Source organism: Heterodontus francisci, chromosome 3 (assembly GCF_036365525.1).
Source record: "Heterodontus francisci isolate sHetFra1 chromosome 3, sHetFra1.hap1, whole genome shotgun sequence".
In the NCBI taxonomy this organism is placed as follows: domain Eukaryota; kingdom Metazoa; phylum Chordata; class Chondrichthyes; order Heterodontiformes; family Heterodontidae; genus Heterodontus; species Heterodontus francisci.
In genome coordinates this window covers 61409972-61435739 of record NC_090373.1, presented here as the reverse complement: position 1 = coordinate 61435739, position 25768 = coordinate 61409972, and the positions used below count along the sequence as shown (strand labels likewise).

Below are 25768 nucleotides of genomic sequence, written 5' to 3'. Positions count from 1 at the left end.
CACTGAAACAGGCCCTTCGGCCCACTGAGTCTGTGCTGACCATCAACCACCCATTTATACTAATCCGACACTAATCCCATATTCCTATCACATCCCCACCTGTCCCTATATATTTCCCTACCACCTACCTATACTAGGGGCAATTTTATAATGGCCAATTAACCTATCAACCTGCAAGTCTTTGGCATGTGGGAGGAAACCGGAGCACCCGGAGGAAACCCACACAGACACAGGGAGAACTTGCAAACTCCGCACAGGCAGTACCCAGAATCGAACCCGGGTCCCTGGAGCTGTGAGGCTGCGGTGCTAACCACTGCGCCACTGTGCCGCCCATCAAGATGGGGGACGAACTCTAGTTCAATGAAGAGTGTAGCAGGGCATGCCAGGAACAGCACCAGGCATACCTCAAAATGAGGGGTCAACCTGGTGAAGCTACAACACAGGACTACTTGCATGCCAGACAGTGGAAGCCGCATACAATAGACGGGGCTAAGCGATCCCACAACCAACAGATCAGATCAAAACTCTGCAGTCCTGCCCCATTCAGTCATGAATGGTGGTGGACAATGAAACAACTGACAGGAGGAGGAGGCTCCACAAATATCCCCATTCTCTACGATGGGGGTGCCAGCACATCAGTGCAAAAGACAAGGCTGAAGCATTTGCATTCCTCTCAGCCAGAGGTACCGACTGCATGATCCATCTTGGCCTCGTCCTGAGGTCCCCAGCATCACACGTGTCAGCCGTCAGCCAATCCGATTCACTCCACGTGATATGAAGAGAAGGCTGATGGCACTGGATACTGCAAGGTTCTGGGCCCTGACAACATTCCGGCAATAGTACTGAAGACTTGTGCTCCAGAACTAGCCAGGCTCCTAGCCAAGCTGTTCCAGTACAGCTACAACACTGGCATCTACCCTGAAACGTGGAAAATTGCCAAGTATGTCCCGTGCACAAAAAGCAGGTCAAATCCAACACAGCAATTACTCCCCTATCAGTCTACTCCCGATCATCAACAAAGTGATGGAAGGGGTCATTGACAGTGCTATCAAGCGGCACATGCTCAGCAATAACCTGCTCACTGACGCTCAGTTTGGGTTCTGCCAGGGCCACTCAGCTCCTGACCTCATTACAGCCTTGGTCCAGACATGGACAAAACAGCTGAACTCAAGAGGTGAGGTGAGAGTGACTGCCCTTGACATCAAGGCAGCATTCGACCGAGTATGGCATCAAGGCGCCCTAACAAAACTGGAGTCAATGGGGATCAGGGGGAAAAGTCTCCGCTTGGAGTCATACCTAACACAAAGGAAGATGGTTGTGGTTGTTGGAAGCAAATCATCACAGTCCCAGGACATTGCTGCGGGAGTTCCTCAGGGAAGTGTCCTCAGCCCAACCATCTTCAGCTGCTTCATCAATAACTTTCCCTCCATCAGAAAGTCAGAAGTGGGGATGTTTGCTGATGATTGCACAACGACTCAGATACTGAAGCAGCCCATGTCCATATGCAGCAAGACCTGGACAACATCCAGGCTTGGGCTGATAAGTGAAGAGTGACATTCATGCCACACAAGTGCCAGGCAATGACCATCTCAAATAAGAGAGAATCTAACCATCTCCCTTGACGTTCAATGGCATTACCATTGCTGAATCTCTTCCACTGTAACCTGGGTAGCATCTTCTTCCTTGGTAAAGACAGATGCAAAGTATCCATTTAATACCTCAGCTATTCCCGCTGCCTTCATATGTAAATCCCCCTTTTGGTCCTTAATCGGCCCTACTCCGCCTTTTACCACCTGTATGCCTATAGAAAACATTGGGATTCCCTTTTATGTTAGCTGCCAGTCTCTCTTTCATACAGACTCTTTGCTTTTATTTGCTTTTTCATTTGCCCTCTGAACCTTCTATATTCGGCCTGGTTCTTCATTGTTTTATCTACCTGACATCTGTCATCAGCACAATTTTTCTTCATCTTCATGATGAATTGAGTGCAGGAGCAGAGGGACCTAGATATATATGTGCATAAGTCATTGAAGGTGGCAGGACAGGTTGAGAGACTGATTGATAAAGCATACAGTATCCTGGGCTTTATTAATAGGAGCACAGAGTACAAGAGCAAGGAAGTCATGTACTTGTGTAAGACAGGCCTCAGCTGGAGTATTGCATCCAATTCTGGGCGCCGCACTTGAGGAAAGACGTGAAGGCATTGGAGAGAGTACAGAAAAGATTCACAAAAATGGTTCCAGGGATGAGGAATTTCAGTTATGAAGATAGATGGGAGAAGTTAGGAGTGTTTTCCTTGAGAAGGCTGAGAAGTGATTTGATAGAGGTATTCAAAATCATGAGGGGTCTGGACAGAGTAGATAGAGAGAAACTGTTCCCACTCATAAAAGGATCGAGAATGAGATGTCACAGATTTAAAGTATTTGGTAAGAGAAGCAAAAGTGACATGAGGAAAAACTTTTTCATGCAGCGAGTGGTTAAAGTCTGGAACGTGCTGCCTGAGAACGTGCTGGAGGCAGGTTCAATTGAAGCATTCAAAAGGGAATTAGACTGTTATATGAAAAGGAAGAATGTGTAGGGTTATGGAAAGAAGGCAGGGGAATGGAACTGAGGGAATTGCTCTTTCAGGGAGTTGGTGCGGACACAATGGGCCGAATGGCCTCCTTCTGCGCTGTAACGATTCTGTGATCGCGTTCTCTTTTGACATCCAGGGTGCTCTAGATTTGTTTGCCCTCCCTTTCCCCTTTGAGGGAATGTACCTTTACTGTGCCTGAACTATTTCTCTTCTTTGCAGGTAGCCCATTGTTCAGCTACTGTTTTTTTCTGCCAACCTTTGATTCCAATTTATTCGGCTCAGATGCATTCTTACCCCATTGACGTTGGCTTTGCCCCAGTTAATTATTCTTACTCTAGATTGTTCTTTGTCCTTTCCCATAGCCAACCTTACCTTACGATAGAATGATCACTGTTCCCAACATTTTCTCCTACTGACACTTGATCCACTTGGCCCAAGTACCAGGTCCAGCAGTGCCTCCTTTCTTGGACCGGAAATGTACTACTGTAGAAAATTTTCCTGAACATACTCTAGGAACTCTTGCCCCTCTCTACCCTTTACATTATTACTATCCCAGTCTATATTTGGCTAAATAAATTCCCCCATTATAACTACTCTATAATTCTTGCACCTCTCTAATTTCCTTGCAAATTTGTTCCTCTAGATGTTTCCCACTAGTTGTTGGCCTTCAGACTATACCGAGCAATGTAATTACACTTTTTTTCCCTTTAGCTCTAACCCAGTAGATTCTGTCCTTGACTCCTCTGGGATATCCTCTTTCTCAAGCACTGTAATAGTCTCCTTAATCAATACCACCATTCCTCCCCCTTTTTTCTCTTTCCTATGTTTCCTGAACACCTTGTATCCAGGAATATTGAACAACCAGACCTACCCTTCTTTGAGCCAGATCTCTTACTGCCACAACATCATATTCCCACATGTCAGTCTGCACCTATAACTCACCAATCTTATTAACTACACTCCGTGCATTCACATACATGCTCATTAACCCTGATTTACACTCTATTACTTCCTCCCTTACTCTGCACCCACCTAATGACTTACTATTCTCTGCTCTAGTGCTATCTATCTCTCCCAGTATTCTTTGTACCTTGATGGTACTATCTAATACTCTCACCTTATGCACCTTATTCCTCTTTTCTACTTCTATATGCTTGTGCCCGTCCCCCTGCCAGTTTAGTTTAAACCCTCCCCAGTCAAACTAGTGAATCTCCCCGCGAGGACATTGGTCCCAGTCCGTTTGAGGTGCAACCTGTCCCTTTTCAATAGGTCTTGAAGCTCCCACATGGTGCAGGAATTGCAAGCAACAGGTCGCAGCTGTCCATCCATGATCTAAATAAAAACCCTCTCTTCCCTTTTTAAACAGTCTATTTAGTACCCTGTTTAAACAATCAATTGTATTTATTACCTCTGGTCCTGCTCTGTGTTTATACTCTTATGATAACACTTACTGTTACACTGCCCTGATTGAAAATTTTTTAATTTCCCAGCTCCTAATTTGAACCAATTCCCTCCCTACTCTCTCTCACAAGAACACAAGAAATAGCAGCAGAAGTAGATCGTATGGCCTATCGAGCCTGCTCCACCATTCAATACAATCTTGGCTGATCTTGGGCTTCAATTCCACTTTCCTGCCCACTCTCCATATTCCTTGATTCCCTGTGTGACCAAAAATCTATCTCAGCCTTAAATGTATTCAATGATGGAGCATCCATAAACGTCTGGGATAGAGAATTCCAAAGATTCACAACCCTTTGAGTGTAGTAATTTCTCCTCTTTGCAGTCCTGAATGATTGGCCTCTTATCCTGAGACTGTGCCCCCGTGTTCTAGATTCCCTGACCAATGGAAACAATTTCTCAGCTTCTACCCTATCATAATCTTGTAAGTCTCAATTAGATCGCCTCTCATTCTTCTAAACTGAAGAGAATATAGGCCCAGTTTACTCAGCCTCTCATCATGGGACAACCCCCTCATCCCAGGGACTAATTTAGTAAATCCTCAATGCACTGCTTCCAGTGCAAGTATATCCTTTCTTAAATGTGGAGACAAAACTGCACACAGTATTCCAGGTGCAGTCTCACAAAGCCCTGTACAATTTTAGTAAGACTTCTTTATTCCTGTACTCCAATTCCTTTGCAATAAAGGCCAACATGCCATTTGCATTCCTAATAGCCTGCTGCACCTACATGTTAACTTTGTGCGTTCCTTGTACGAGTATCTCCAAGTCTCTGGACATCAACACGTACCAGTTTCACACCTTTCAAAAAATATTCTGCTTTTCTATTTTTATGACCAAAGTGAACAACTCCACACTTCCATTTGCCATCTTGTTGCCCACTCACTTAGCCTCTTTGCAGCCTCTCTATGTCCTCCCCACAGCTTACCTTTCTGTGGAGCTTTGTATCATCAGAAAACTTAGATACATTACTCTCTGTCTCTTCATCCAAGTCATTAATATAGAGTGTAAATAGCTGAGGCCCCAGCACTGATCCTTGCGGCACTCCACTATTCACTGCCTACCAACGTGAAAATGCCCCAGTCTCTGCTTCCGGTCTGTTAACCAATCCTCTATCCACGCTAATATATTACCCCCAACACCATGAGCCCTTATCTTGCCTATTAATCTTTTAGTGGCACCTTATCGAATGCCTTTTGGAAATCCAGGTACACTAAATCTACTGGTTCCCCTTTATCTACCCTACTAGTTACATCCTCAAAAAACTCTAATAAATTTGTCAAACAGGATCTCCCTTTAGTAAAACCATGCTGATTTGTTTGAATCATACTATGCTTTTCCAAGTGCAATGTTAAGACTTCTTTAATAATAGTCTCTAGCATTTTCCCAACAACTGATAGGCTAACTGGCCTGTAGATTCCTATTTTATCTCTACATCCTTTCTTGAAAAGCAGTGTAACATTTGCCAACTTCCAATCTGATGGGACAGTTCCTGAATCCAAGGGATTCTGGAAAATCATAGGCAGCGCATCCACTATCTCGTCAGCTATCTCTTTTAGAACCCTAGCATATAAGCCATCTATTTCCGGGGACTTGTTAGATTTCAGTCCCTCCAGTTTCTCCAATACTTTTTCTTGGCTGATACCAATATCCTTAATTTCCTCACTCTTTGTAGCCCCTAGGTTACTGCCTATTTCTGGTATGGAACTAATGTCTTCTACTGTGAAGACAGACACAAAATATTTATTCACTGCCTCTGCCATTTCCTCATTTCCCCTGATGATTTCTCCTGTCTCTGCTTCTAAGGGACCAATGTCTACTTTAGCTATTCTCTTCCTTTTTATGTGTTATAAAAGCTCTTACAATCTCTTTTTATGTTGCTTGCTGGTTTACTCTCATTCTGTTTTTTCCCTTTTTATCAACTTTTTGGTGGCCCTTTGGTTTCTAAAACACTCCCAATCCTCAGACTTGCTACTATTGTTTGCAACATTGTAAGCCTCTTCTTTCAGTCTAATACTCTCCTTAACTTCCTGAGTGAGCCACGGATGGGTCAGTCTTGATGAGTTTTTGTTTTTGAACAGAATGTACTTTTGTTGAGCCCTTTGGTCACTTTAAATGTTTCCCACTATTCATTTACTGCCATACCTTCACCGTAGCCATTTCTTCCCTCATACCTTCCTAATTGGCTTTGTTTAAGTTTAAGGTTATTATTTGTGATTGAAATGTGTCACTTTCAAACTTAACATGAAATTCAATGGTATTATGTCCCATTGGATCTTTTATGATTACATTGCTTATTAATCCTGCTTCATTACACAGTACGAGATCTAAGATAGCTTTATTTCTAGTCGGTTCTACAACGTATTGCTCCAAGAAACTGCCACAAAAACTTTCTGCAAACTCATCTTCAAGACTGCTGTTGCCAATTTGATTATCCCAGTCTATATGCAGATTAAAGACCCCCACAATTAATACATTACCTTTTTTACACATTCCAGTAATTTCCAGTTTAATGTTCTGTCCAATAATATTGGGGGCCTGTAAACTATTCCCACCAGTGTTTTCTGACTCCTGCTATTCCTAATTTCCACCCAAACTGATTCTACTTCATGATCTTCTGAGACTAGATCTCTTCTTAATGTCCTTATGTCATCCTTTACAATCAGGGCTACCCCTCCTCCTTTGCCATTCTGTCTGTCTCTTGGAAATATTGTGTACCCTGAAATATTCATTTTCCAACCTTGATCTCCTTGTAACCATATCTCTGTAATAGCAATTGATTCTACATCATTTACCTCTATTCGTGCCACTAGGTTAACACTATTCTTACAGATGCTTCGTGCGTTCAGATAAAGGAACTTTAATTTCATTTTTTTTACCTCTATTCCCTGCACTGACCTTATTTGCCAGTGTACTATTTTTAGATTAGATTAGATTAGAGATACAGCACTGAAACAGGCCCTTCGGCCCACCGAGTCTGTGCCGAACATCAACCACCCATTTATACTAATCCTATATTCCTACCAAACATCCCCACCTGTCCCTATATTTCCCTACCACCTACCTATACTAGTGACAATTTATAATGGCCAATTTACCTATCAACCTGCAAGTCTTTTGGCTTGTGGGAGGAAACCGGAGCACCCGGAGAAAACCCACGCAGACACAGAGAGAACTTGCAAACTCCACACAGGCAGTACCCGGAATCGAACCCGGGTCCCTGGAGCTGTGAGGCTGCGGTGCTAACCACTGCGCCACTGTGCCGCCCTGAGTTGTTAAACTCTTTATCCCTTCCTGTCCCATTCTGTTGGGAGTTACCCACATCGCCATCCTGCTTCCATGTCCTGACCTCACTCTTTGGACTTCTAAATTTCCCTTTACCCAAACCCTCCCCCGCCCACCCCCGTTAGTTTATAGCCCTATGTATGGTATGGTAAATTGGCTTGGCCATGTGAGCTGCATGGAAGATGGCAGGATCCCCAAAGACACATTGTACAGCGAGCTCGCCACTGGTATCAGACCCACCGGCCGTCCATGTCTCCGCTATAAAGACGTCTGCAAACGCGACATGAAATCCTGTGACATTGATCACAAGTCGTGGGAGTCAGTTGCCAGCATTCGCCAGAGTTGGCGGGCAGCCATAAAGACAGGGCTAAATTGTGGCGAGTCGAAGAGACTTAGTAGTTGGCAGGAAAAAAGACAGAGGCGCAAGGGGAGAGCCAACTGTGCAACAGCCCCGACAAACAAATTTCTCTGCAGCACCTGTGGAAGAGCCTGTCACTCCAGAATTGGCCTTTATAGCCACTCCAGGCGCTGCTTCACAAACCACTGACCACCTCCAGGCGCGTATCCATTGTCTCTCGAGATAAGGAGGCCCAAAAGAAAGAAAAAGAAAGAAATGGTAAATTATAAAATCCACCTGAGTTTTATTTTTTGTACTAATGAAGCAATCAAGTCTTATTTGATTAACTTAGATTAAATAAAAAGATACTCAACTCCGCTGGCTTGCTGTTTGCCTGCACTCTCTGTTGATTATCAAAGCTTGTCCTCTCAAAGGCAGAGCTACCAAGTGTGTTGGCACTAATCAAACAGTGGACTGGACACGTCTGCAGGATGGAAGACGGTCGCATACCCAAGGACCTTCTGTATCGTGATGTAGCCAGGGCCAGATGACCAGTGAGGTGCCCAAAGCTCCGTTTCAAGGATGCTTGCAAGCGTGTCCTGAAGGCCCCAAGTGTCGACTATTGCACCTGGGAGTCACTAGCTGGCGAAAGAGGGAAATGTCGACACATACCGTGAACTGGTGTGTATCACCAGACAACCAATGGCAACAGCAGCTTGGTAACAGGCGCCAACGCTGAAAACAAGAAGTCACAGCGTCACTTGGCAGCTTCACGTGCGGCACTTGTGGCAGAACCTGTCTGTCCAGGATTGGCCTTCAGAGGCATCCAAGAGAAAACACCCACCTAAATGGATTGCTTGCTGCATGTCCATCATCTTTCGTAGATGGAAGGATACCAACCAACCATGATGCTTTTAGATTTTTTACTTGTTCATCATTAGCATAATAAAATTGAATCATAGTTTCAATTTTAATTAAGATCTCTTCTGCTTCCAGTGACTTAACTGAGAGGTATAAAATAGTCTAAGAACTTGATAACAATGAACAAACAGGGTTTCTTGCTCATTGGTTCAGCCAGATACAATATCAGGGTCAGTATTATTCCCAAGGGGAGGGTGGACACTCTTAAAGGTAAAAGGATTTAAAACTCAACCATGAGAAAGCTAAAAGGTGTAAAACACCAAAAAAATGAAGTAAGGATCTTTTCTCTTGTACTAATTCTTAACAATTTCTCTATCACTTTTCTTAAAATTACTTTGATAGACTCCACATTTGAATTTTTCCACTTTGTGCTACTTTTTGCAGTCGCACCGTGATCATTCCTGTACCAACTTAGTTGACATGGGAAATTCCCACATTTTTGTTCCATTTCAGCATCCAGAACAGTTAGGTCACTCCATGGGCCAGGGGAGACGGTGGCATAGTGGTAACGTCACTGAACTAGTAATCCAGATGCCCAGCCTAATGCTATAGAGGCATAGGTTCAAATCTCACCGCGGCAGCTGATGAAATTTAAAATCTGGAATTGAAAGCTAATCTCAGGAATGGTGTGAAATTAGCATTAGGATGGCACAGTGGTTAGCACCACAGCCTCACAGTTCCAGCGACCCGGGTTCAGTTCTGGATACTGCCTGTGCGGAGTTTGCAAGTTCTCCCTGTGACCACATGGGTTTCCGCTGGGTGCTCTGGTTTCCTCCCACAGCCAAAGACTTTCAGGTTGATAGGTAAATTGGCCATTGGAAATTGCCCCTAATATAGTTAGGTGGTAGGAGAATTGAGGGAAGGTGGGGATGTGGTAGGGAATGTGGGATTAATGTAGGATTAATATAAATGGGTGGTTGATGGTCGGCACAGACTCGATGGGCCGAAGGGCCTGTTTCAGTGCTGTATCTCTCTATGACTCTATCTATGACTCTATGAAAGTATCATAGATTGTCATAAAAACCTATCTGGTTCACTAATGTCCTATAGGGAAGGAGATCTGTCGTCCCTACCTGGTCTGGCCTACATGTGACTTCAGACGGACACCAATGTGGTTGAGCAAGCCACTCAGTTGGGGTTGGGAAACAAATGCTGGCCTTAACAGTGATGCCCACATCCCATGAAAAAGAATAAATTTAAAAAAAAATCATTTATGGATCAATCAAAATTGTTGCCTTGCATAGTCGAAATACCTTACGAATAAGGTCAAATTATGACGTGTTTTTGCTTGCATCTAATTTGACAACTTGTGATACTTGAATCTGGAGGGGGGGGAAATAAAACTTGAAAACCAGAAGGCTAATGTAGCATTAATACCACACCTATGTCTAATGTATGCAGAGATTAAACACATGGTGAAGAATGTTAGTTTACCTACTATAGCTCTCATTGTTAGCTTAAAAGAAGTTTAACTCCACCGACCAACATCGTGCCCACCCTATCCCTTGATTGTCCTTATACCTAATACTGCTTTGCATAGCTTATATCTCTTTCATAGTTGAGGTTTCAACATTGCCCTCTTCAGTTTAAAGAAAATACAGGTGTTGTTCAGAAGATTGCTTGTTAACAACAGGGTAAAGGAAAGTTTTCAGTGGTGTGAAGTTCCTTTAAAACTTAGTGCCCCTCAGTGTATCTTTCCTGTGCGATGATGATAGTCCCTGTTTGTATGTAAGATTTGACTTTCTCTGGTGGGTAATGTAACACTTGTAAATATCTTCTGGCTGGAAGGCTGTAGTTTTTTTTTTTAAAAATAAAATTTATTCTTATTGGAAAAGCAGGCCTATACTCTGAATGTACCACCTTCCCTCTTCCTGTGAACACACATTCTGATCACAGTCACATTTTGTCAAAAACATTTTAAGCTTTGGACATATACTTAAGTACTGTGCATCAGTGTCAAAATTGATGGCCTGGTTACCAAACTTTAATTAATATGCTGACTTTCATATGTTTAATCTGCAAATACCTCATGAGTACATTACACAATGATTGAACCTGTTTTTTCTATTTTTGTTTACTGGCAGGAAAGGAAGCATTTTTTTAGGGGAAGGGAACTTAGTTGGTTGCCTGTTGAAACAAACATTCTTTCCTGTGGCAAAAGTGTAATTAGCTTTTTTAAAAACAACTAGATCAAACCTTATGCTCCAGAAAGCACAAAGTTAATGGGTTCTTTTGTGACTCAGGCTACAGGTTTTTTTTCTTAAATTGCCATAAGTTTACAAGCTGGAAGTATCATATTTCTAGCCTGTATTTTCATTATTCTTCAATTTGTAATGTTTCTCTTTGAATTTTGTCCACTACTGCAGAGAGCGCCAGGATGCCGATGGTCAGATGAAAGAGCTTCAGGACCAGCTGGAAGCAGAACAGTATTTTTCAGTATGTTCTCCACTTTTGAGTTCACAATAAGGAAAGCTAAATACAATTAAATAAGGCTCTCAGATTTTGCTGTGTGACTGTTTTAATTTTTAATCATTTGCATTGCCCTACTTTTAGAAGTATGAATAACAGATGAAAAGTTACAGATGAGGAAACTGTTGTTTGCAATTGGCCTAGCAAAAGAAGAACTGCTGCATCTATTATCTGAGCAGAAGGAAAAAGAATCTGACTCCCAGAAATCCATTAATGAACTTTTAAAATTTGGGCAAAAATTAAATTGCTAATGAGAAAATAAGAAACCAAATTAAGCCTATAGCATAGCGGTGTGTATGTGTGACTATATAATTGTTACTGTGATCTTACGTGTTTTGATACTCATTGAAATTGTAAGCAAACTTTAAAGGTAAACTAAACATTTCCCTTGTAACTTGTATAACAAAGTGCATTATAAAAGCTGCTTATGTGAAAATCATTGAATTTACTTGGAAATATTTGAAATTGCACTTAAACAAAGAAGAAACAAATATGAACGGAGAATGGACTTATAAATTCCAGTAGTATGTAATTCAAAGAAATATATCAATCATAGGAACTTTGGGTATTTTGCATGTTCAAGTCTCAAAGTTTGAAAAAATGCTGTGCCAGAAAGGGAAGAGAAGAATTGGAAATGAAGTATTAACAGATGGCTCAAATGTAATTCCAATAAGCATGCTTTTATCTAATTGGTAGATCTAATAAAACTTTTATTGTGCTTTTGTCATATAATGACAGAAGTGCAGCTATTTAAGAATGTAAAATACTGGTTTATTTTTTACCTTTCAATTATAGTTTGCAGCTTATGTTTTTTCTGCTTTTAAATTCTACAGACGTTGTATAAGACTCAAGTAAGGGAGCTAAAGGAAGAATGTGAGGAGAAAAGCAAGCTTTGTAAGGATTTGCAACAAAAAATGCAGGAACTGCAGGATGAGAGGTGGGAGTTCAGTTCACTTCTGAAAAATCTTGTTTTACCTTGAAATATAATCCAAAATGTACCTCCCATGAATCTTTAGCATTTGTATATTTCTCAATCTTCAATAGAAAGAGTTCAAATTGTAAAGCCCTGAATTTCCAGTTAATATATTTGTTATTGTTAATATAAATTGTTATTTATCACAGATGATTTAAGTAGAAGAATAAATGACCAGGAAATAAAATGTAGTCATTATGCACTGAAACTTCTATCTTGTGAAAAATGGATTGCTTATCTATGAAAATGAAAGTCTAGGCTTTAAATAGTCTTTCCTCATCAGTCTTGTCTGCTAAAATCATATTCTGAGCCAAATCTTAAATTGATAAGAATGAAGGTCATTGTTGTGTTGCTGCAGAGAAAAATATTTGCTGATTGAACTGATTTTCATTCTCTGCAGGGATTCTTTGGCAGCACAACTTGAGATTACACTAACAAAGGCAGACTCCGAGCAGCTTGCACGCTCAATTGCAGAGGAACAGTATTCTGACCTGGAGAAAGAAAAAATTATGAAGGAACTGGAAATTAAAGAGATGATGGCAAGGCACAAGCAGGAGCTGGCTGAAAAGGATGCTACTATTGCATCTGTGAGTAAAACTTTACAAATTATTATTGTGCATGATAATTAAAAGTTTTGCATAGTAGAGTTGAAAAATAAACATCACAAGTGGTAGTACAGAAATGTTCTTTTTTTTTTTGCCCAAGTACCACCTCAGACCTTTTTATATCTATTTAAAAATTGAGTGCACCCTGTACATTGTAGGTGATAAGTGCCATAAAGCTGGGATGAGACATTTTGGCCCTGATATTTACAGGAATATTACCATTTTGGGAGAAGTTTCCTGACCACAGCCAGCCAGGGAGCGTAGCAGAAGGAGTGAGAGATCATGGGACAGGGTCATCAATGTAGTGCCCAGAGAGATTGGAGGTTATGGGTAGCATCAGTGTTGGGCAGGGGGCATTGGGGGCTCAAAGAGGTTGGGGAGAAGTGGAAAAGATCATTGGTGCCTCCTGGGGAGAAGAAAGTGTGGGGAGGAGATTGGTGTTGGAGGCTGGGGTGGAGTGTAAAGGAGATTTCAGTCCAGGGAGGACATTGTAGACCACGTAGGACACCGGGAGAAAGCTGGAGGGATGCTGCAGGTTGTGCGTTCTGATCGCTTTGGAGGTTAACAGGGTAGCTTGATGGGCCGGGTGGAAACCCTCAGTCTCCTTCTGGCCCACAAGCAGTGCTATGAAGACAATTACCTGTTCGATGCAGCAATTCTTGCCCTTTGCTCCTCCTCCCCATCCTCCGCTCCCATGCTTTCACCTGCCAGGTTTCCCAAAGCCAGGGAAACCTAGCTGGCTGTCCAGTATAAAGCTACAAAAAAGATTTTACAAATCTTCCCCATGCAACCTCATGATTAATTTAATTGAGTGACCCGCCTCCGTGAGCAGTTTGCTTGCCCCTCTTTCCCATCCTGTCCCATCTCTGTTAAAGTGGGCTGGTTCAAGGTGAGTTGTGTTCATGTTTGAAATTTTTTACATTTTAACTACCCACCCAACCCAAACTCGCCCGTTTTTGGGGTTTAAGAATACTCCCTTTGACTCTGTTGTAATCACATTTAAATCAGTTTCTTGATTGGACGAAAGTACTACTTTCCATATTTGTGGAATTGAAATGTTTCTGGATGCAAGTGGAAAATCTGAACTGATAGGTTCATAAGGGGAAATAATTTTTGCCAAAGTTTTAGCTCACCTTTGCAGAATTGGGAAAGTGTCTGGCATGCATTAGAAAAGAATGCAGTACCATTTTAGTTGGAGATATCAAACAATTTTTCAATGCCAGAAATGTAAAACCATCATAGTATTTAAAGCAAATTTGCTACATAATTGTTTTCTTTGGAGAGGCCTCAAGTGCCTAACATACATATAGGAATCTGCAGCAAGAATTTAATCCATTCATGAAGCAAACATTCAGCGAGCACAATCGGCTTAGGTAAAACTGATAAATTGAAAACTACAATAGTATGCTCTTTGAAACTTATACAAATGCCAAGATATACCAAGTTTAAGAAAGTTATGGATTTGTATAACTTGGATGGTTTTGATTTCAATATTTTAATTTGCTATTTAGCTGGAGGAGACTAATAGAATGCTGACTGCTGATGTAGCAAATCTTGCAAATGAGAAGGAGGAACTGAACAACAAAATGAAGGAGCTTCAGGACCGTGAGTACAAACTAAATTTCAAAACATAGATGTGTCAGTTCCTTTGTGCATTCTCAGCCCAGTTTTCAATGAACCGTTCAGTTTGAGATTAGAGGAACAACTTACATTTGTATAGCACCTTATATCCTCATAATATCCTAAAGCACTTTTCAAAAAGTAAATTGTTGGTTGTAATGTGAGCAAAAGGGGCAATTTCGCAAAAGGGGCAATTTCACCGAAGTGCAATAATGGTTCCGGGTGTCAGGAAGATGTTGATTTCATGCAGTATATTAACACTGTAGCAAGGTTTTTAATCCTGTTTTCAGTCCCTGACCTAAAGCATGGCTCCCCGACCCGAACCCGACTAGACCCGACGACGTGTCGGGGTTGGGTCGGGTCTCTCTTCCGAGTCCAACTTTCAGGGTCAGGTCGGGCTGGACGTCGACAGTGCTGCCTTGCTCCGGGAAGTAATCTTCAATTGAACATTCAGGTCATGGTGGGAAACGTGCAGTCCAGACTCCGCACTCTGCAGTGAGCGTCTCTATGACGTCATCGCACTCATGCTGTAGCTTTCGTGCATCCAAAAGTGATTCTACACTACAGTGCAGTATGGATGCTGGTGTGTGAAAGTTGGAGGGTGTGGGGTGGGGGGAGTCGGTGATGCATGCTGTGGTTCCCAACTCCATCTGCACGATTCGGCAGGAATAGCCTGCTGTCAGAACGGATGAACAGGATCACAACATTTGGACAAGGTAGAGCACAATAACCTGTTTGATATCACTAACTTTATTCCGGTAGTTGGGTCGGGTCGGGTTCGGGTTGGATGTGGTCTGGTTGGGCCCGGGTCGGGTTTCAATTTTATACCTGAGCAGCACTTTACCTTACCTAGCTGTATTTGATACTGACAGAGTGACTGCCTTGAAATGCACATGCAGTGGTTTCTGGTGACAGAATTGTGTTGCCCAGGAGATCTGTCGTCATTATGATGATAAAATAGTGCCAGACCTTAGAAAATTGACACTGCAGAGATAATGGATGTTACAGCAGTTTTAGCCAAAGTTTCAAAGAAGAACTTGAAATTCATTAGACTACTGAGTTTCTTTTTTTTAGCCAATGGTCAAAATAGCCTCCCGTACTATCCAGGCTGACACTCCAGTGCAGTACTGCGGCAGTGCGGTCAGAGGTGCCGTCTTTTTGGTGAGATGTTAAACTGAGGTTTCGTCTGCCCTCTCAGGTGGCTGTAAAAGATCCCATGGTACAATTTTGAAGGGGAGTGGCAGGCAGTCCTGCCCGATGTCTTGGCCAATATTTAGCTCTTAAGCGACACCTGAAAACAGATTACCTGGTCATTATCTCATTGATATTTGTGGGGCCTTGCTTGCCACATTTCTGACGTTACACAGTAACTAGTCTTCAAAAGTACTTCATTGAATGTAAAGAACTTTGGGATGTTCAGGGTTTGTGAAAGGTGCTACAAACATGCAAGCCATTTTTTTTCTTTTACTGATAATATCGAGCTTATGCGCTAATCCTTCGTGTGCAAGTCTGCTAGCTATTCTCTTCCTACTTGCACACAACTTCACCCAAATTATCTTTCCTCCACTACATGCAAATCTGATTATTACCATCCATGATATCTGGCCAAAATTATTACTTCTACATTCGCCAAAAAGAAATTGGCCAACAATTAAAAATTGGGCTGGAACTGGCTCTACAATTTCTTTTACTGTTGAGCTAGAAGCATCTCAGCACCAATTAAGCACAGACTCTAGAATGCTTCTGCATAGTTTAGACAATCTCTTCAAGCAATCTTTGAAACTATGTATAGTTCAGTAATTGGTATGTCAGAAATTGTGATGTGAAATGAAAAATATTTCTTGAAAAATCACATATTAAAGGTTAAAACTGTATCTAGTTTTTAAATTACTGTATTGAGATTTAAAAATTCTTATCCTTGTTTTCAACAAGTGTAAGGAGCTCATAAGTACGTAAGAAATAGGAGCAGGAATAGACCATTCAGCCCTTCATGCCCACTCCGTCGTTCAGTGAGATCATGGCTGATCTTCTACTTCAACATCATTTTCCTGCACTATCCCCATCACTTTGATGTTTTGAATATGTAGAAATATATCGATCTCAGTCTTGAACATACTCAACAACTGAGCCTCCACAGCCCTCTGTTGCAGAGAATTCCAAAGATTGACCATTATCTGAGTGAAGAAATTTCTCCTCATCTCAGTCCTAAATGGCCTGCCACTTATTCTGAGACTGTGTCCCCTGGTTCTGGACTCCCCAGCCAGGGGAAACATCTTTCCTGCATCAACCCTGTCGAGCCCTGTAGGAATTTTGTAGGTGTGAGTGAGATCACCTCTCATTCTTCTAAACTCCAGAGAATACAGGCCCAGTCTATTTAATCTTTCCTCATAGGACAATCCCTCCATCCCAGGAATTAGTTTGGTATATCTTTCCTTAGGTAAGGATACCAAAACTGTACACAATACTCCAGGTGTGGTCTCACCAAGGCTCTATATAATTGCAGTAAGACATCTTTACTGCTATACTCAAATCCTCTTGTAATGAAGACCAATTTGCCACCTTAATTGCTTGATGTGTCTACATATTAGCTTTCAGTGACCCATGAACAAGGACACCCAAGTCCCTTTGAAATTCAACATTTCCCAGCCTCTCACCATTTAAGAAATACTCTGTATTCTTGTTTTTCCTACCAAAGTGAATAAACTTCACATTTCTCCACATTGTATTCCATCTGCCAAATTTTTGCCCACTCGCTTAGCCTCTCCAAGTCTCCTTGAAGTGTCTTTGCATCCTCCTCACAACTCACACTTCCTCCTAGTTTTATGTCATTAGCAAACTTGGAACTATTATATTTAATCCCCACATCCAAATCATTGATATAGATTGTGACTAGCTGGGGCCCAAGCACTGATCCTTGCGGTACCCCACTAGTCACAGCCTGTCAATCCAAAAATGATCCATTTATTCTGACCCTCTGTTTTCTGTCTGTGAACCTGTTCTCAATCCATGCCAGTATATTGCCACCAATCCCATGTGCAATAATTTTGTTTACCAACTTCTTGTGTGGCACCTTATCAAAAGCTTTCTGAAAATCTACAGATACCACATCGACTGGTTCTCCCTTATCCATTCTGCTAGTTACATCCTCAGAAAACTCCAGCAGGTTTGTTCAACATGATTTCCCTTTCGTAAATCCATGTTGGCTCTGTCCATTCCTACCATTATTTTCTAAGTGTTCTGTTATCACATTCTTTATTATAGATTCCAGCACTTTCCCTACGACTAGTGTTAGGCTGTAGTTCCCTGTTTTCTCTCTCCCTCCTTTCTTAAGTAGTGGGGTTACATTTGCCACCTTCCAATCTGCAGGAACCATTCCACAGTCTGTAGACTTTTGACAGATGACCATCTACTATCTCTCCAGCCTCCTCTTTCAACACTGTGGGATGCAGCTCATCAGGTTCAGGGGATTTAGCTACTTTAAGTCCCATTAATTTCTCTAGTACAATTTTTTTTACTAATAATATCTAGCAGTTCCTCGTTTACTCTAGTCCCTTGATTCTCCATTATTTCTGGGAGGTTTTTTGTATTTTCTTTCGTGAAGACAGACACAAAGTATTTGTTTAGTTTCTCTGCCATTTCCTTATTTCCCATTATAAATTCTCCTGACTCTGCTTGTAATGGACCCACATTTGTTTTTGCTAATCTTTTCCTTTTTACATACCTTATAGAAGCTTTTACAGTCTGTTTTTATGTTTCTCGCTAGTTTACTCACATTCTATTTTCCCTTTCTTAATCTTTTTCTTGGTCCTACTTTGCAAAATTCTTAAATGCTCCCAATCCTCAGGCTTACCACTTTTTTTGGCAACTTTATACGCCTCTTCCTTTGCTCGCATACAATCCTTGATTTCTTGTGTTAGCCACGGTTGGAACACTTTCCTTGCTGGGTTTTTGTGCATTAAAATAACTACATATTAGTTCTTTAAATGTTAGCCATTGCCTGTCTACCATCATACTTTTTAACGTGGTTTCCCAATCCACCATAGCCAATTTGCCTCTCATACCTTCATAGTTTCCTTTGTTTAGATTTAAGACCTAGGGCTGAATTTTATGCCAACCTGACGAGCAGGATGGTGGTGGGGGGCAGGTGGTGTAAAATGGAGCGGGAGGCTCAGGGAGACCCTCCTGATCCATTCCTGCCTCTGCTGCCACTTTACGCAGGGCAGCGGCGGTGACAAATGGCCCACCTGCACCAGGCCAATCAAGGCCCTTAAGTGGCCACTTCATCCGTCTCCACGTGGATTTTACGCGTGGCAAGCGGGCATCCTGGACCTGAGAGAAGCTGCTTGATAAAACCAGGCGGTTCTCGAATGTCCTGGGGAGTACCCTCATGATCGAGCACCCAGTGCCCAATGGAGGGCTGCCCCCACTACCCCAACCACCCCCAACACGCCCACTGTCTCCCCCCCACCCCCCCCAAACCAAAACTTACCTGCCATCCAGGCTCAACAGCATCTTGATCGAGTTGGGCTGTAGACCCAGCATTGGCCACCTCCCCCGGTGGCACTGCTGGGTCTAGCAGCTGCCAGCCTGCTGATTGGCCAACAGTTCCATTAGGCGGGACTTCCTACCTCAAGGGGGTGGATGTCCTGCCTCAGAACAATTGAAGCCCGGCAACCTGCAACTTATGGGTCGGATCCCCAGGCGAGACGGAAGTGGGTTCACCAGCGACTCGTCAGTTGGTAAAATCCCAGCCCCAGTTTCTGATTAAACTACATCACTTTCAAACTTAATGTAAAATTCTGTCATATTCTAAATGAGTACTTTGCATCGGTATTCACTGAGGAGAGGGACATGACGGATGTTGAGGTTAGGGACAGATGTTTGATTACTCTAGGTCAAGTCGGCATAAGGAGGGAGGAAGTGTTGGGTATTCTAAAAGGCATTAAGGTGGACAAGTCCCCAGGTCCGGATGGGATCTATCCCAGGTTACTGAGGGAAGCGAGAGAGGAAATAGCTGGGGCCTTAACAGATAACTTTGCAGCATCCTTAAACACGGGTGAGGTCCCGGAGGACTGGAGAATTGCTAATGTTGTCCCCTTCTTTAAGAAGGGTAGCAGGGAAAATCCAGGAAATTATAGACCGGTGAGCCTGACGTCAGTGGTAGGGAAGCTGCTGGAGAAGATACTGAGGAATAGGATCTATTCCCATTTGGAAGAAAATGGGCTTATCAGTGATAGGCAACATGGTTTTGTGCAGGGAAGGTCATGTCTTACCAACTTAATAGAATTCTTTGAGGAAGTGACAAAGTTGATTGATGAGGGAAGGGCTGTAGATGTCATATACATGGACTTCAGTAAGGCGTTTGATAAGGTTCCCCATGGTAGGCTGATGGAGAAAGTGAAGTCGCATGGGGTCCAGGGCGTACTAGCTAGATGGATAAAGAACTGGCTGGGCAACAGGAGACAGAGAGTAGCAGTGGAAGGGAGTTTCTCAAAATGGAGACGTGTGACCAGTGGTATTCCACAGGGATCCGTGCTGGGACCACTGTTGTTTGTGATATACATAAATGATTTGGAGGAAAGTATAGGTGGTCTGATTAGCAAGTTTGCAGACGACACTAAGATTGGTGGAGTAGCAGATAGTGAAGGGGACTGTCAGAGAATACAGCAGAATATAGATAGATTGGAGAGTTGGGCAGAGAAATGGCAGATGGAGTTAAATCAGGGCAAATGCGAGGTGATGCATTTCGGAAGATCCAATTCAAGAGTGAACTATACAGTAAATGGAAAAGTCCTGGGGAAAATTGATGTACAGAGAGATTTGGGTGTTCAGGTCCATTGTTCCCTGAAGGTGGCAACGCAGGTCAATAGAGTGGTCAAGAAGGCATACAGCATGCTTTCCTTCATCGGACGGGGTATTGAGTACAAGAGTTGGCAGGTCATGTTACAGTTGTATAAGACTTTGGTTCGGCCACATTTGGAAGACTGCGTGCAGTTCTGGTTGCCACATTACCAAAAGGATGTAGATGCTTTGGAGAGGGTGCAGAGGAGATCACCAGGATGTTGCCTGGTATGGAGGGCGCTAGCTATGAAGAGAGGTTGAGTAGATTAGGATTATTTTCATTAGAAAGATGGAGGTTGAGGAGGGACCTGATTGAGGTGTACAAAATCATGAGAGGTATAGACAGGGTGGATAGCAAGAAGCTTTTTCCCAGAGTGGGGGATTCAATTAGTAGGGGTCACGAGTTCAAAGTGAGAGGGGAAAAGTTTAGGGGGGATATGCGTGGAAAGTTCTTTACGCAGAGGGTGGTGGGTGCCTGGAACGCGTTGCCAGCGGAGGTAGTAGACGCGGGCACGATAGCGTCTTTTAAGATGTATCTAGACAGATACATGAATGGGCAGGAAACAAAGAGATACAGACCCTTAGAAAATAGGCGACAGGTTTAGATAGAGGATCTGGATCGGCGCAGGCTTGGAGGGCCGAAGGGCCTGTTCCTGTGCTGTAATTTTCTTTGTTCTTGTTCTATTATGGTCACTCTTTCCTAAAGGCTCTTTTACAACAAGATTATTAATTATCCTTTTTTCATTGCACAATACTAGATTTAATCTAGCCCGTTCCCTCGTAGTTCTTCAACATACTACTCTAGAAAACCATCTCTCATACATTCCAAGAATTCATCCTCCACAACATTAGTACTAATACACTTTACCCAAACTATATACGTATATTGAAATCCCCCATGATTACTGTATCACCCTTTTTACATGCACCTCTAATTTCCTGACTTATACTGTGATTTACATGGCCACTGCTGTTTTGTGGCCTATAAACAACTCCAATGTTTCCTGCCCCTTGCTGTTTCTTAGTTCCTCCCAAACTGATTCTACATCTTGATCTTTAGAACTAAGGTCATCTCTCACTACAGTACTAATGTCCTCTTTAATTAACAGTGCTACCCCACCACCTTTTCCCAGCTTCCTGTCCTTCCTGAATGTCACGGACCCTTGGATATTCAAGTCCCAGCTTTGGTTTCCTTTTAGCCATTTCTCTGTAATGGCTGTCAGGTCATACATATGAATTTCTGTTTGAGCTGAGAATTCATCTGTTTTATTGCGAATGCTGCGGTCATTCAGATACAGAGCCCTTAATTCAGTTTTTTGAAAACTCTGGCTGTATCTGCTGGTACACACTTAAGTTTGCAGTCACTGTCCCTTCCTGCCATACTCTGATCATCATTACCTTTATTGCTACCTTGATCTATTGCCTATTCATTTCCCTTTAATTTACTCAATCTTCCCCTACATGATCCCTTCCCCCCTCTATTTAGCTTAAATCCCTCTCTACTTCCCTAGTATACGACTCACTAGAACACTGGTTCCAGCATGGTTCAGGTGAAGTCTGTCCCAATGGTGCAGCCTCTACTTTCCCCAATACTGATGCCGGTGCCCCACAAACTAGAACCCACTTCTCCCACACCAATCTTGGAGCCACACATTCATTTCTCTAATCTTATTTACCCTATGCCAATTTGCAGGTGACTCAGGTAATAATCCAGAGATTATTACCTTTGAGGTTCTGCTTTTTAATTTAGCACCTAGCTCCTCATACTCCCTATGCAGAACCTGTTTCCTAGACCAATCTATGTCATTGGTACTTTCATGGGCCACAACCAGTGGATCCTTCCCCTCCCACTGCAAGTTCCTCTCCAGCCCTGAGCAGATGTCCCGAACCCTGGCATCAGGCAGGCAGCACAGCCTTCCGGACTCTCGCTCTCAGCTGCCGAGAACAGTGTCTATCTCACTGACTAGTACTACATTCCTTTTAACTCCCCCCCCCCACTTGAATGGTTTTCTGTACCATGGTGCCATGGTCAGTATGCTCATCCACATTACAGCCCTCGCTCTTGTACATACAAGCTGCAGGAACCTCAAACTTGTTGCTCAATTGCAAGGGCTGAGGCTGCTCCATTCCCACCTTCACGATCCCCTTACCTGCCTGACTGGCAGTCACGCCCTCTTGTCCCCAACCAGTGACCAAATCAGACGACCCTATCCTAAGGGGTGTGACTGCCTTCTGGAACAAAGTGTTCAGGTAACTATTTCCCCTCCCTAATGCATCGCAATGCCTGCTGCTCAACCTCCAGCTCATCTACTCTGACCTGAAGCTCCTCAAGCCGCAGACACTTGCTACAGATGTAGTTGCCGTGGATTGCTTTGGCATCCAGGAGCTCCCATATACTGCAGCCGTGACACATCACCTGTCCTGCCATCTTCACTGTTATTTAAATTAAATTTATTTTTCTTAATTAATTGGTGGTTCCTCTAGTCACCGAGCTCCCTCACTCACCAGACCCCCTTCTTCACACTGTGTACTCGAGCAGCCTCAGAAATCCCTGAATTTATACTCTCTGAAAAACAATGATGAGTCCGCTTTGCTGAAGCTCTGCTGGAGCTCAGAAACCAGTTTAAGTTGACTACCTAATTAGCTAGCTACAATTACTCTTAAAGAGATTATATATCCCTGTTTAAAACTGGAAGAAATTAACTTGCCTCTTAACTTAAACAGTGATTTTAATTAATTGCTAAATGTAAACAAAAACTACACTTTAGAGAGAGATTAACCCTCAAAATCCCACCACTTACCAAACTCCCTTCTTTACACTCTGTGCAATCAAGCAGCACGCAGTGAACTACTTTGTCACTAAGTTTGAGACCATCCAATCAGCTGCCTCTGCTGCTTCCCTCCTTTCGCCTAACCCATTGGGTCAAACTTCCTCTTGCATTTACCTCCCTGCTCTTGTCCTGAACTCTCATCATTCTCTAGCTTCTCTCTTATCCCCGCTCATGCCCTCTCCAAGCTCATCTTGTCTATGTGACCCACCTCTTGCTCCATTGACCCTATTTCCACTAACTGCTGATCACCCAAGTTCTCGTCCTGGCACCCATGTTTGTTGATATTGTTAACTGTTCTCTCGCTCCTTGGATACGGTCCCCCTCCTTCAAATCTGCCATCACCACTCCTAAAAAGCATACCCTTGACCACTCTGTCCTTGTAAACTACCATCCCATTTCCAACCTCCCTTTCCTCTCAATTCATTGAAAATATAGTTGCAACCTGAATGCATGCCCAATTTTCTTTTCAAGAATTTCAATCCCTCCAATCAGGTTTCCATCCATGCCACAGTACCAAAGCACCTCTTATTAAAGTCACAAATGACATTCTATGAGACCGTGACAAAGGCAAACTATCCCTCCTTGTCCTTTTTTTATTTCATGGGGTGTGAGCATGGGGGTGGTAAGACCAGCATTTGTTGCCCATCCCTAATTGCCCTTGAGAAGGTGGTGGTGAGTCACTGCCTTGAACCGCTGCAGTCCACCTGAACCTGTCTTGACCTATCTGCAGCCTTTGACACAGTTGACCACACCATTCTCCTCCAGCATCTCTCCACTTTCTCCAGCAGGGTAGGTCTGCACTCAACTAGTTCCATTCTTGTCTATATAATCGTAGCCTGAGGCTCACCTGCAATGGTATCTTTTTCCATTCCTGCACCTCTGGTGTTCCCCAAGGATCTATCCTTGGCCCCCTCCTATTTCTCACCTACATACTGCCCCTGGCAATATCATCCAAAAAGACAGTGTCAGTTACCACCTGTATGCTGAGGACACACAGCTCTACCTCACCAGCAGCTCTTTCAACCCCTCTACTGTCTTTAAATTGTCTGACTGCTTATCTCGTCCAACCCCTGCCACAAATTCCATTTTGAGCCTCTGACTCTTTCACTTTCCCTGGCAACTGTCTGTAGTTGAACCAAACTGTTTGCAACTTCGGTTGTCATATTTGGCTCTGGGATGAGATTACCAACCACAAATCTGCGCCATCACTAAGACCATCTATCTCCACCTACGTAACATCATTTGACCCTGACCCAGCTCACCTGTTGCTGAAACCCTCATTCATGCGTTGATTTGGTGATTCCAGCGAACTCCTGTCCAGCCTCCCAGGTTCTACCCTGAGTAAACTTGAGGTTATCCAAAACTTTTCTGTCTTTGTCCTGACTTGCACCAAGTCCCATTTGCCCATCCCCCCGTGCTCGCTGACCTACATTGGCTGCTGGTTCAGCAACGCCGCAATTTTAAAATCCTCATCCTTGTTTTCAAATTCCTCCATGCCTCGCCCCTCCCTATCTCAGTAATCTCCTCCAGCCCTGTAACACTCTGAGATATCTTCACAGCTCCAATTCTGGTTTCTTGAGCAACCCCAATTTTAAGCACTCCACCATTGGCATCTGTGCTTTAACTGCCAAAGCCCTAAGCTCTGGAATTCCCTCCTTAAACCTCTCCACTTCTGTTCCTCTCTTTACTCCTTTAAGGCGCTCCTTAATACCTACCTCTTTGATCAAGCCTTATGGTCATCGACCCTAATAGCTTCCTGTATTGCTTGGTGTCAAATTTTATTTGATAATGCTGTTGTGAAGTGCCTTGGGGCATTTTAATTACCTTAAAGGTGATATGTAAATACATGTTGATAACTCCTCTTCAGTTGCATGGAAAACATTTACAAAGACGTATAGTTGAAGTACACCATTTCAGTTCTAAGTGTAGAAGTGTTTTATTTCTCAAGTTGTAATGCATATATTTAATGTTGCTGCAAAGTTTTTTTTTAATCAAAGTATTTGAAATCCACCTGAAAATTGAAGTCTCACCTTGTTTGTATGATTATACATCAATAGTCATGATGTCGTTTGGTATTTTGTACCATATAAATCTGTGAAGGCCTGCTGCACAAACTTGGCATGCTAGAATCTCAAATGGTTTTGTGTTTTGTTTCAGAGATTCAGAAGCTGAAGGAAGAGGATGCAAATGTAACCAGTATAAAAGTACAGTTTGACAAACAGCTGCTGAATGAGAGGACACTCAAAACGCAGGTAAGCACAATAGAATCAGATTTTAATCATTAACAGTGGGTTCCCAGCATGTCACTGTAGCTCATAATTAAATTTGTTCAAACACCAGTTCTATCTGGGCACTGGCTTTTTCTGGCAATAAAATTGTATGGCTTTCAGCACTATTCTTGGGCATCCTTTATTTGGCCTTATTGCTGTGGAGTACTGGCATGGTCACTGTACATTTTCCTAGGTTTTGTTCCTTTATATGACCCCTGTCAAAAATTACTGGTGCTGCAACCTTCAATCTCAGTTTATTCTCTTTAACGTACTCTGCATGGCACTCTTGAACCAGCCATTATGAAATGCACAAAAAGCATTCTCAGCTGCTTTCCTTTGAATGCTTGGGTCCTCTTACTTTCATTGGAAAGGGTAACCTGCATCTGTTCACATTCCTCACAGCAGCTGAGATGAGTTTGCCTTGTGTGTTTTAGGAACAAAGCCACATCTTTAACACTGTGTCATGCAATTCGCTAATTTCCCTGTATATTGAGCAATCAAGTTATCTTAGATCAGTCTTTATCTTTTGTAGAATCAGGAGTAGGCCATTGGTCACTCCTACCAATGCTGTCATAGACAGATGC

At 42.8% G+C, this 25768-nt stretch overlaps 1 protein-coding gene across 4 annotated transcripts in view; it reads left to right on the top strand.

Annotated features, from left to right (window-relative positions):
* Positions 1–25768, top strand: part of rock2a (rho-associated, coiled-coil containing protein kinase 2a) — a 332194-nt gene that overhangs the window by 237344 nt on the left and 69082 nt on the right. For all 4 annotated transcript variants that reach the window (XM_068022672.1, XM_068022681.1, XM_068022689.1 and 1 more), the window contains 5 exons: positions 10942–11011; positions 11878–11981; positions 12418–12604; positions 14134–14227; positions 25072–25166. In XM_068022672.1, the coding sequence (XP_067878773.1) occupies positions 10942–11011; positions 11878–11981; positions 12418–12604; positions 14134–14227; positions 25072–25166 (550 nt within the window). The remainder of the gene's footprint in view (positions 1–10941; positions 11012–11877; positions 11982–12417; positions 12605–14133; positions 14228–25071; positions 25167–25768) is intronic.